This window comes from Amblyomma maculatum, chromosome 5, assembly GCF_055883805.1.
Source record: "Amblyomma maculatum isolate TAMU_Amacu chromosome 5, ASM5588380v1, whole genome shotgun sequence".
NCBI lineage: Eukaryota > Metazoa > Arthropoda > Arachnida > Ixodida > Ixodidae > Amblyomma > Amblyomma maculatum.
This window is the reverse complement of record NC_139348.1, coordinates 9,137,056-9,150,122: the sequence shown is the minus strand read 5'-3', so window position 1 is coordinate 9,150,122 and position 13,067 is coordinate 9,137,056. Positions and strand designations below refer to the sequence as shown.

General features: G+C 44.2%; 1 protein-coding gene across 5 annotated transcripts in view; it reads left to right on the top strand.

Annotated features, from left to right (window-relative positions):
* The window catches only part of LOC146187733 (beta-hexosaminidase subunit alpha-like), a 709,199-nt gene extending 697,562 nt beyond the window's left edge, over nt 1-11,637 (top strand). Inside the window, exon 13 of one of the 5 annotated variants that reach the window (XR_014707407.1) lies at nt 11,353-11,490. Coding sequence is in view for 2 of the 5 variants with exons in the window: in XM_084603514.1 (XP_084459640.1) it covers nt 11,321-11,573 (253 nt within the window). In the remaining 3 variants the exon portion in view is untranslated. Of the gene's footprint in view, nt 1-11,320 lie in introns of all 5 variants that reach the window. The other 4 variants (XR_014707408.1, XM_084603514.1, XM_084603516.1 and 1 more) reach the window with 4 other exon arrangements.
* Nucleotides 11,638-13,067: the final 1,430 nt, after the last annotated feature.

Sequence of the window (13,067 nt, the reverse complement as noted above, 5' to 3'; positions counted from 1 at the left end):
GCTCCTAATAAACTCAAAAGTCTGTGCAGACGAGTCAACTCCGATCCGACCAAAAAGAAGCAGGGATGCACGATAAAGCATCGAACCCCCTTTGTGGAGTGCACCGAAGGCCTTGTTTATTCGTTGCCAGTGACTTGCGGTAAACAGTACATTGGGCAGACTGGCAGGTGCATGAATGAAAGGCTGCTAGAACACAAAAATAATTTCGAGCAAGCTTGCAGGAACCTGGGAATCCATTGTAGAGATTGCCCTTCAACTAGTTGTGCACCGGTTTTCCAAAAATGCAAAGCTTTGGCTAATCACAAAGACCAGCTAGTCCGGGAAATAATCGAGGCAGCTTCGATAGCGAGTCTGCGCGACGATTGTGTCAGCACACCGTCCGTTGCTTTGACTAAGAAAGAATTTGACATGTTAAAAATCTGATTATAAATATCTGCGATTATGTGTCTTATGCTTTTTTGTGGACGCTTGAACGATATGGGTGCGACGCATGTGCTTTTTGAGAGGGTGATGAAGGTATAAGAAGCAATGTTTCTTCGAAATAAAAACCAGTTGTAAGTCAGCGCTTGTCTCTTGTCCCGATGTTTTGCGCTGTTCCATCAAGAAGGAGTTAGAACACAGCCGCAAAAAACTACGGAGCTGATTTGAGTCTGTGGTCATTGGAATGCATCAACTGCCGTAGGCTTCTGTGGGTCGAGCTGAAGGCCGTCGGGGGCGATGAGGTGTTCGGTGTTCGTGTATCAGCGCTTGATGTTCCCCAAATCGGAACTTTTTACAGTTCAGAACAAGCTCAGCTTTCTGCACGGAGTCCAGGACAATAGCGAACCATGTGTTATGCTCGGTATATGTCTGGGAAAAAAAAAAAACGTCACCTAAGTAACACTTGCAGATTTCCCACTTGAGGACACGATCTATGGTGTTCATAAATCTTTCAATGTAGCCGGCGCATTCCAGAGTCCGAAGGACATAAAATTCAGAGGCCTTTTGGCGTAAAAATGCTTTTTTACTTGTCCGCAGAGTCTATCTGAGTCTGCCAATACCCCGATCGGAAATCGAGAGGAGAAAAATAAGACGCGGAGAAAGGCTATTTATGGTATCGCCGAGGGGCGGGAGAGGATATACATCCTTTTTCGTGACTCAGTTGAGGTGACAGTAATCATTGCAGACTTTCCATTTTCCGTCATTCTTTTTTACCAATATCACGGGAGCAACCCAAGATCTGGGGGACTCCTGAATTACGCCGGTTCAACATGCCTTGAACTTCCTTGGTGATGACCTTACGCTCTGACGGCGACACGCGGTACATACCTTTAACTTGCTTGGTGATGACCTTACGGTCTGACGGCGACACGTGGTACGGCTTTTGGCGGATGGAATGAGTAGGTCCCATATCAATCTTATGGCGTGCGAGAGACCACGGAAAACGTTGCCAGCCGTCGGACTGTGCGAAATCGAAGAAAGGTATACTGAGACAAGTGTTGCTTCGAGTTCTGGCGTTATGTGGCGTTCCACGATGCGCGGATCTTCAGAAGAAGCTTCTGGTCAGTAGGCGAGTGAGTAGCAGGGTTTCCAGGGGAAGAAATAACGAAATTCACATAGTTCAGCATATCTGCGCTACATGACGCTTGTTTCGAGCCCACCGTAAAAGCAGCTGGTACCGGCAAGTAATTTATAGTCCACATTGCGGTACGGCCCTCTTTCACGGAAACCAAGGGTCACACACAAATCTGCTTACGATGTAGCATGGTAAGGGTTCTTTGTGCGTTCCAGCTTAAAAAGCAGAGAGAAGGCTTCGAAGGGAAAAGTCAAGCCGGCCCACTTCATATATGACTGAAAAACAAACAAAACAGCGCACTAAGCATACGCGCAAATAACGCTGCAGAAAACACCGCACTCCTACCACATTAATGATCTTGACGCGTAATTCATAAAGTCACGCTCATACTATCCTGCCAAAAAGCGCGGCTATTCCGTACGCAATCTCGAACGCTGAGTACGAACCAAAACTCCAGGTGGCAGGAGGTACTGTCTCAAGCGACGCCGCTGTTCCACAAGAGGAGCTTTGAGGAGGACTAGGTGAAGAGATTCGCTGCTGCCATGTGGCCTAAAGCTAGATGTCGGCATTGGAGCGTCGTCACACAAGGCCTCGGAAGTCCTGGTCGGTAGGCCTCACGAACGAACCACTACTGTAGCAGCTGACGGCCGTCCAATAACATGTGCACCTTGAACTTTCCTCTTGTCTCCACATCACCACTCCTCGTTTTATGTGTCTACTTCATTTTCTTCTTTCGCCCCGTTTTCGGCTTCGTAGCCATCTTTTCCATCTTCCAAAAATAACACGTCAGTCTTTTCTACCCTCTTCATTTCTGTCGTGACACCAAGCAATGCGGCCCTAATACGTTTTTCATGACGCGTTCTCGATGAAGAGGCGCCAAAGTAGCCTCAAAGCAATCGTTAATGGCACGGGTGCAGGACACCTGGACGTCCATTCTTAAAATGGAGCGGTACGACGACATCAGCGCACACACACAGAACGTCTTCATGATTTGAGGACTCTCTAAGAAGAGAAGCACTAACGCTTAGTGCGCCAGACTGTATCGCCGCACATATGCAGGAACTCAATTCTCAAGATTATGACATGTGTAGATTGGGGCAGTGCTGCAAATTCCACCGAAAATATTATGACACCAAGGAAACTTTTATGCTGGGCGCCCCAACAGGATACACTATGTTCAAAGAACAGAGCAGAAAAGAACAAGACACTTGAGGGAACACACCACGAGCGCATTGTAACAACGAAGGTGTTTTTTCCAACGCATCGGAATAAATACGGAGCAAGAAAAAGAACATCAAAAACCAAGGAACAAAATCAGAAGACAGCCTAGAAAAAAAGTTTCTTTTACCTTCAGCGCAAGGGATGGCTCACTGACACAGTGATCTCTCCTAGCATGCTTCTGCAATCTGCCGAGTCCCCTTAGTAAAGATTACTGTTGTTAGGTCCAGGCGGGCTTCGCAAGATTTATCAGTTTCCCGGTGGTTTTGCACATGGCATCCGAGATGTGTGCCTATGCCATTCTTAATATCTCTACGGTGTTCCGTGAGTCGTGCCATGCAACAGCCAGTTTGGCCGATGAATGCAGCACCGTATGACACATAGGAATCTTGTAAACTACATTTTTCCTGCAGGCTACCATCGGCTTGGCATGATTAATGTCGCATTTTTTGCGAGCGCTCGAGCATAACTTTTTGGCGGCCTTTTTTCCACGGCGCGAATAAAACGGCTGAGTTTGTTCGGCGCTTAAAACAAAACGTCAACCTTGTAGTGTGCAGCCATATTTTAAGCCCATGAGCAGTGCGGTATGCTATCCTTCCTCTGGGGAACGCTTGAATTTTCCACGACATATCTCAGCAATCTTGCCATCTTCTCGCAGGCCCAGGTAATGACATGATGTGATAGCCAGAGGCTGACAGCCGAGAGACCTGTGCTTCGAGACTTGCCTTTACTACACTGTGGCAGTATTGAATAATTCTCCTCTGATTCATGGCTGAGTGACGCCATTCTTGACAAGTTTAGAGTGCCCTGAGGAGAAGTGGAGCAATGGTTTAAGAGACCTTGGATTGTATGCCCAGCAAATATGGTGGTCCTGAAATTGAAGGCGTAGGTCGAGGAACTGCAGCACATTGCCTTTGGAAATCTCGAAGGTGAAGCTCAGACCGAATTCTCTTTCCTTAAATAATTTCAGTGCGTCAACAAGGTGGCCTTTAAAAGTGTTTTTCACAGTAAAGACAATGCAATCGTCAACGAGACTCAAAACCTTCAGCACCATTCCACAGATCTGAACATCAATAAGACCGTCAACCCTACACAAAAAGATGGCACACGTTTCCTTCCCATTCCACACACATTGAAAAGAGGTAGAATGCGAGCAATTCTAAGAAGGCGTCGACTGTAATTCCGCACCTTGTCATGAAGGTCACTTCGTCATTGAATCCACCAGGTTGAAAGAAGGGTTACTGGCACACAAGAACACACATCTTGTGTTCCTAGAGTGCGAACAGGACGCCCTCCCGTCCGAAGCTGCCAATGTTGTTCGTAGTTTTTCAAGCATTCTGAGCCCTTTAATTGTCACGCACGCACTGCCTACTAATGGACTCACACGGTTTTTAGAACTAGGACTATATTTCAACCCCAATCATGTGTGCTGGGCCTTTGAGCCTCGCGCCAACAAACCCCTTCTGCCATTTACTTCAGCGCACTCGAAGTTGGTTAAGCGCAGCATCATCAATTCTTGCTTCTACAATTCAGTGATGAAATCGTGCAACCACAAGCTGGAAGATAGCTTTTTAAACCAGACGCGCCGACTTGTTCAGGCTGGTTATCCACCGGCGCTATTATCCTCAGTAGCGGAGGCTATGTTAAAAACTAAAGAAACAGTCAGTAGAGACAGGGATAAGAAGATCGCAGTCATTCCCTACGCGCAGGGGATTTCACATAACTTGAGAAAGATAGGAAGAAGGGTTGGAGTAGATGTTGTTTTTTCGGCTCCGGACCGCTTGTCAAGTCTTTGCAAGCGAGTGAATGGGATGGGTCGAAAACACATCGGCTGCACCACAAACCATCGCGACTGATTCGTCTCGTGTGCGGAAGGCGTCGTTTATTCGATCCCTTTGTCTTGTGGCCATGCGTACATAGGCCAAACCGGCAGATGTCTTAATAAAAGATTATTGGAGCACAACTACAATGTGACAGAGCGGATCTCGGGCCATCTGGGTGTGCACTGCCGAGATTTTAAATGCGCACCTGATTTGCGTAACACGAGCGTGCTGCGCAGGTGCGGTGACAAGACCACTCGAGAAATAATCGAGGCCGAAAAAATTGCAAACCTAAAAGACAGCTGTGTAAGCATTCCCTCCATAGCCCTTCTAGATAAGGAGTTGCTTTTACTATCGGGTGTTGGATGATCATGGTGCTCCTGCTTGATGTCTGGCTGAGATGAGTGTCTATCAGGCTTTGTTGTTGTTCTTGTTTTTGATGCTTGCTGTGTATATACCGAGGTGTCAGAACAATAAACCTTCAGTTGTTAGTCAGCGCCTGTGTCTCGTCTGCCCTTCTCTGTCCATTGTGAAGTTCGCGCTGTTTTGCTCTGTGATGAACCAACTAGCTCGAGATGTTTTCTTCTTGCTTATAATAAGTATTCAGAGACTTGGAATGGGAGCAGTTAGGGATAAGGATAAAGGAAGAATACATCAGTAATCTGCGATTTGCTAACGACATAGCCTTGCTAAGTGACCATGGGGACGAACTACAAAGACTTATTGATGACCTGCCACGAAAAGTAGAACGTTACGCTTGAAAATCAATATGCAGAAGACTAAGGTAATGGTCAACAGCCACGGGGAGGAACAGCAGTTGACGTTAGGTAGCGAAGCAGGGGAAGTAGTAGGTGAATATGTCTACTTGGCACAGGTAGTTACCGCAGATCCGGACCTTGAAAGGTAAATACGAAGGAAATAAGATTGGGATCGAGTGTATTTGGCATGCACTCGCAGATTATGGCTAGCAGCTTGCCGGCGTCGCTCAACAAGAAAGTGTACAATAGTTGCGTCGTACCTGTACTTACCTATGGGGCTGAAACGTGGAGGCTAGCGAAAAGGGTTCTACTTAAGTTGACGAGAACGAAGAGGGCTATGGAACGAAACTGGTAGGGGTAACATTAAGAGATAGGAAGTGTGCACAGTGGGTAAGAGAAATAACTCAAGTTACATGCTAGTGGAAATCAAGAAGAAATGGGCATGGGCTGGACATGTAGTGCGAAGAGAGGATAACCAATGGTCGCTTAGGGTAACAAACTGGATTCCGAAGGAAGGAAAGTGTAGCAGGGGTGGCAGAATGTTAGATGGGCGGATGAGATTAGAAGTTCGCAGGGGCCAAGTGGATGCAGCTAGCACAGGAGCGGGTTAATTGGAGGAATATGGGAAAGGCATTCGCTCTGCAGTAGGTATAGTTAGGCTGAGGATGATGATGATCTTTATCTTTCACCTTTATTTTCACTGTGAGGTACATGTGCATGGATTATCAGTATTACAGAAGGAGGTCCCGAAGTATAAACTGTCCGGGGGACCTCCTATGACAGAATGGATAAGATTAGCAGGTAACATACTAGGCAGTGAAGACAAGAATATACATGCGTGCAGAGAAAACTATAATACAATACTAACGAGAAACAGTGCAAGTAAATTCAAAATAAACAGGAACTTCAAACAAAAATGCACGAATTGCAGAAATTAGCGCATTATTAGTACAAGAATAAATAAAATGTAAACACGGAAATTATGATCCAGACAAACTTTAGTCGGTGGAACAAAACAAGGTAGAAAATAAATAGGTCTTTAATGAACGATGAAATGAATGAATTGTACGCTGTGCTTTAATTTCAGGAGGCAGTGAATTCCAAACAGATATGCCTGAGAAGTATGCAGTTTGTTTCCCATAATTGGTCCTGATTTTAGGTAGTAGTAGATTGTGATGTTCAGCAAATCTGGTGTTATTTTTGTTAAAAAGCTACACTAAGGACGACATGTTTATTACGCGTTTTAAAGATGGTTGATGAAAACCTAAAATTAAGCTTTAGCGACAATGGAAGTATGTTAAGTGTGCGATAATAATTGAAAACGGATGCACGGAAGGGCTGAAGGTAAGTATGCGGAATGCTTGATTTTGAAGGTTGCGAACACATGAAAGGTGAGTGTTGTATGTGTTACCCCATGATGATATGCAATACGAGAGGTGGCTATGTATGAAGGAGAAATACAACATGTGAAGTGTAGGTAGGTCAAACTAATGTCGGGCTTTAATTATTTCGTGAATCCCGAAGGCTGCTTTAGATTTAATGAATTTGGTAGGCTGATGAAACTTTAGTTGATTATCTAGGACGACACCAAGAAATTTAGTAGATTCTGACGGGTAAATTGTGTCCGTGCCTAAATGTACCTGAAGAGCAGGAACTGCCTCTTTAATGCGTGAGTGAAAAATCATAAAGGTGGTCTTTTTTGGATTAATTAGTAGATGGTTGCTTTGGCACCAAAGGTGAATACTCATAAGGTCAGCGTTCAAATTGGCGGTTAGTACAGAAACATCGCTAGCGTGAGAAAAAATGGTAGTATCGTCAGCGTAAAGATTTGAACTAGAGTAGTTGAGGCATTTTGGCAAGTCATTAATATAGATAAGGAAGAGAAGAGGGCCTAAAATGGATCCCTGTGGAACACAGCGATTAATTAGCTTAGGGTCAGAAAATGTGCCACCGATTTCAACAACTTGAAGTCTGTCAGTGAGATAGCTACGTATTAGTTTAAGCGCAGGACCAGAAACGCCAAGGCATTCTAATTTTTTTTAAGAGAATGTTATGGATAATTGTGTCGAATGCTTTTGTGAAATCTATAAAAGGGCGCCAACAAAGTAACCACGATCAAGGGAATGTTTAATTTTGTCAGTGAATTCTATTAATGCAGGTTCGGTGGAGTAGTTCGGACGAAATCCAAATTGGTATGGAGTTAAGAGATCGAATTTAAGAAGATAATTTGTTAGCCGAATGACAATTAGTTTTTCAATCAGTTTACTGAAAAACGGTAGTATAGTATTGGGACGGTAGTTGGTTATTATAGTACGGTCGCCTTTTTTGAAAACGTACCACTTTTCCTCGTTTCAGCTGATTTGGAAAACTACCAGTTTTAAACATTGAGTTAATTAAGTGAGCCAAAACAGGTGAAATGTCCTCGGCAATATGCTTCATTTTAGCTGGGGCGATCCCACCTACCCGGAGCCTGGATTTTTTAATTGCCTCATGGTTAAAAGTACTTCGTTAGCAGAAGTTGGGTATAGAAAGAAAGAATGGAGGGTGCGAGTTAACGACAGCTGTGTCAGAACTGAAGATACGATTAAAAGCATTGGCGATATCTATAGCATTTGAGAAAGTGTCGGTTCCATCGCTAAGGGTAGTCATGGTAGGTTCACGGGCAGCCAGATTTAAGCACTCTTTAATTAGTTCCCAGTTTTTACGCGTGTTGTTCCCATTAGCTTTATTTTGTTTTGGTAATAAGTACGCTTGGCAGTCTTAAGCACAGCTGTTAGAGTGTGACAATACTTTTTGAAGCGGTTACAAAGTTCGAGGTTAAAAGGCTGCTTTTTAAGTTTTTTCCTAAGATTATCTTTTTTGCGAATGGAACGCAATAACCCTCCCGTAATCTATGGATTTCTAGGCATGCAGAATTTCTTCTCGTGAATAAAAGTCGTTGTAGAAGAGCTAAGGCACTCTGTTATTAAACTGATGAACTTGTCAAACGCTGCATCAGGACAACTTTCATTCAGGACGTGGCTCCAGTCTGCGAGAGTTATATTCTGAGCGAATTTGATGTTATCAAGTGACTGTCTCGTAAGGAATGTTTCTTTAATGTTCCGAACACCATCCAGCATAAGGAAAATAGGAAAATGATCAGTATCAACCACTCCAGCAATATGAGATGAAATTATGTTCGTTAGAATGTGGTCGATAAGTGTGGTTGAGCCGCCAGGAATAATACGCGTAGGTGAACTGATAAGTGATTGTAGACCATGACCAAGGAAACAGTTGTTATAATTCACGCTGTAGACGTCATTTTCGTCAATAATATTTATGTTGATGTCTCCCATAATGATAATGTTTTTGTTTTCGTGATTCAGCATGGTAAGTATTCGGTCAAGCTCAAAACAGAAATCAGAATAAGATGAGGAAGGAGAGCGATATATTGTTTCGATTATTGTGTTCCTGTTGGAAAGGAATGGTTTGTGAACTTCTATCCCAACAGATTCACAACTGTCAGTGGAAAATGCAATGTCATGCCGGCGATGATATGTTAGAGAACTAGAAATGAAAATGGCAGACCCGCCATAACGGCTATCATGGCGATGGGCGTATTCTTCTCGGTAATTTTAAATATGAAAAAGTTTATCAGTAGCGGGCGAGAGCCAGGAAAGGCATATAAGAGAAAATGCATAATCAGTAAGCGTTAAGAAATTTATTAAATCATCGTAATGACAGGGCAGGCTGCGTATGTTCAGATGGATAATAGATTACGAAGAAGGAGTGGCGTCACGAAGAAGTGATTTGAATTCTTCGAGAGAATAAGATGCCGTAGTTAAGGGAAGAAAAAGCTAGATAGATTAGGTGAAGATAGAAAGGTCACTGTGGCTGGAGATACGAAAAACGTGGCTGTCTGCTGTCTTTCGGTCCTTGATCCGGCAGTTGTCCACCCATACAAAGCAATTATGTTAGGCTCATCATTATTTCTTGTTGGGACACGGTGTACAACATCAATGTCAGTCTCTGCAACAGGGCAGCCAACCTAATCACCTATGCGCTGAAGAATCGCGGTGCAGCTCTCACCCTGAGTGACTGGTACTCCTTTGATTTCGACGTTGTTCTGCAGAGAGTACTGCTCGAGCTCAGAAACTCGCTGCCGGAGCTGCTCGTTTTTGTCAGCCAAGTCTTTGTTTTCTTTTATGAGAGCCTCTTGTTGTTGCTTCATAGTTTTGTACTGGTCATTGAAAAGGGTGAGACTGCTACGCAATGCTTCAACTTCCTTGCGTAGTTCATCTACGTCTTTGGCAAGTTCCGCATTTGTGGGCATTTTCAATCGCAGAAGTATGTACAATAGGCAGCAAATGGCACGGCAGCAAAAAGAGGAACGTGGTTTGAAAATGCAGTTGTAACAAACCTGTGTGGAATGACAGGATGCAGTTAGAGCGTTGCCGCTCTGCCGCGTCCACTGCTGCCTAGTGAAGCCTTTCCGGGGGCGTCTCGGCTTTAAATAGCTCAGGCGGTGTGGTAGCGGTGGCACTCGGTGTCCGCGATGATGTCGGCGATGCGATGCATACTTACCAACAGATACTTTTAGTGGTTGTTGAGATAGTCATAGTAAAATAAGTCATAATGGTAATTACCCATAGTTACTTACTGTGGTCAAATATTTAGGGGAATCCCCCAAGGTGGAGTAGATTTGTAATAAGGGAGTAAAAACTCATTGCATCCACCCAAGCGCAGCCAAACGGCTACAAAGGGTGGATGCAATGAGTTTTTACTCCCTTATTACAAATCTACTCCACCTTGGGGGATTCCCCTAAATATTTGACCAACACCATTCCCACTTCGAGTTATAGATCAATTCGCTCTCGCCCTACCATCTGATCTGCTGACCGTCCTGGTTAGCTCAGTCGGTAGAGCGACTGCCCCGGAAAGGCGGTGGTGCCGGGTTCGATTCCCGGATCAGGACGAATTTTTCTTTAACTACGAAGTTTCTGAGAAAGCTGTATAGCTTTCCTTTGTAGCCGTTTGGCTGCGCTTGGGTGGATGCAATGAGTTTTTACTCCCTTATTAGTTACTTACTGTGTATGGCGAAGCCATTAATGTAGATAGTAGTACAATGGTAGTGCCGCTGCTGATGATAGCGCCGATGGCCATGAAGATGATAGTTGAGAATAGGGGTCATGGTGATAGGGATAGTTCTCATGACCATGATGGAGTGTTGCTAATGATAGGGATCGTTGATGAGTGTAGTACTTACAAGTAATGCTGATGGTAGTGGTGATGACGATGTAGTTAGGGATGGTTATGGTATTCATGGCGAGGCTTTCGCCATTTCCGCTTTAAAGGGCAGGTAAAGGGTTTGGGACTTGAACTGGCTTGAAGGTGATAAGTGGGAAATTTGTAGGTAAGGAATGCGAAGTGCTTGTGCACTTCGCATTCCTTACCTATTGAAGTACCAATGTAATCGCAGAATAAAGGACTTCTTCATAGTGCATCGTAGAGCAACTAGGACGCAATGTATTTATTTCAAGCGAAGAAATGGTTGCTTGAAGAAAGGAAAACAATGCCACCGAATATATAGCTCATAAAGAGTTTGGTAGAATCGGATGATGCGCCACAGCATGTGGGCAAAGCAAAGGGAAATAAAAACATTAGGCAACAGTTATGTCATTAGGAGTTTATCTCTCCTCCATCGCTTTGGGAATACTTCACTTTGAATCTGTGATTGCGTCATAATTTTGAATGCAAGCGCAAAACTAGTGGACATGATTTTGCTATAAACATCGTAAATTCGAATTGCTCTATTTCGCATAACATCAAAACACAATTTCAGCTTCGCATTATGAGGACGTCAGCACAACCGTGTAATTTTTTGCTCTTCGTGCACGAAGGTGATATATGTTCACTTAGTTATGGAAGCAGTAGGTACTATTTTTCCCAGCATTCTCGCGTCTGATACCAGCGCAATATTCTGGAAAAAGTTGTTGCAATTGTTTTGTTGTTTCTCCACCAGGCGGGGCCTCGCTGTTGAACCTCAAAACGGGCCTGGCTTCTGCGAGTGTGACTACTCCATTTAGTTTTTTAGCAGGGTTGCTTACGCAAGCGGACGACCGATACGTTGACTACTTAACATGCCCACTGTCGCAGGAAGAAAAGCCACTCCAGGAGGCCTCTCCTAAAGGACAAGCTCGCCAATTGATGGCTTGGTGTCGTGGCGTGCCTTTGTTACTATAAGAACAACTGTGTCAGACATGAAAGGCCGCAGTAGCCAAAAAATAAATGTAAATTTCGGCACTCATTCGAGAGTTGTGTTATTTTGGAAGGAAAAAAAAGAAGGCGCTTTAAGAGGAAGCTCGACGCATCCAGTGACAACCATTAAGAAAAAGCTAGCACATGTTGCGAACGTCTGTGTGCAATATTACCGCAATGAATGCCACGAGTGAAGTTCCTTGACTGTAAATTCTCGATCGTTAGGAACACGCCGAAACAATTTTTGTCACCGGAGCGAGGGCTATGCACTCTCTGCATCGTCCTTAGTATAACTCTTTTCTTTAAGAAGCGCTTGTGACTGGGTTCGATGGATAGACATAATTTGAAAAGTTTAGACGTGGAGGAATTTGTCAACTAAACGGACAGAGACGTTGCGCTTAATTTCTCTGTCCGTTTTTTTGACACATATCCCTACGCGCCTAAGCTGCGCATCCTTTCATATTATCTTTTCTTTAGTCTTATATTTCGGCCACGTCGGTGAGTATCACGAAGCTGGTATTTATTTTCTCTTAAGGAATATTTCAAAGCTGCCTTGAATGTGATTTAAATACTTGCCAAATGTTACTCTCCTAGTTAGTTCCCTTGTGTGGTCCCGATCTGCAGTCATCACTCGAGTAGATGTACTTTCTTACCCCTCTACCTGTCGCAGACTGCTTGTCAATTAAGAGAAATGGTCGCCTTGCAATTTCATCACACGTACAGCCTTCCCAATTTAGTGGTATCAAAATTCCAAAGTAGAGCAAAACCGCTTCTTTTGGACAACCTGGAAAGCTTATTAGGGTGTGAAAGCCGCCGAAACCTTGCGGTTATGAACATTATGCGCGCCTCGACCACAAGCATAACTGCTCAGCACTACCCTCTATAGCTCTGCGGTCCGTTGTCAGTTTCAGACTGTTTTTTTTTTTTTGGAGCATCCGCCTGGCGTGCAAGAGAACCGTTGCTCGGATCTCGGTTCCGCGCAATACTCCACCAGATTAAAAGAAAATTCGCGTTGGATAGAATTGCATAAACAGGCTTGTGGTAAGACCTGATGGCGATGAAGGGAAAGGCTACCGCGTATAGGCACTGGCTGCAATCTCATGAATAATAAACAAAAACTGGCCTTTACTCATCAGCAGTTGCGGCGCAACTGACCACGGCTGCTGTCGGACCTGTAACTCAGTGAAGGGTGCTAAGTATCTCTGGCTTCGGACAGACCGCCACTGTAAACTGACCTTGACAACATTTTACAATAGGAATACAGCGCTCTTCGAGGAGCTAGCAAGCATCACGTGGGATATATCATAGGGCTCAATGACGTTAGGAGGAAAAATAAAGCATATACTGTATACAATGGATAGAATTCTTATGCAATGTTTATAGCCTTGGGGTATACATATAATGTTATGAAGGTTGAAGGGTGATAAAGTAAAGGAGTGATAGGCAGACTTGTATTGTGTCATCGAGGTTTACCGCAAA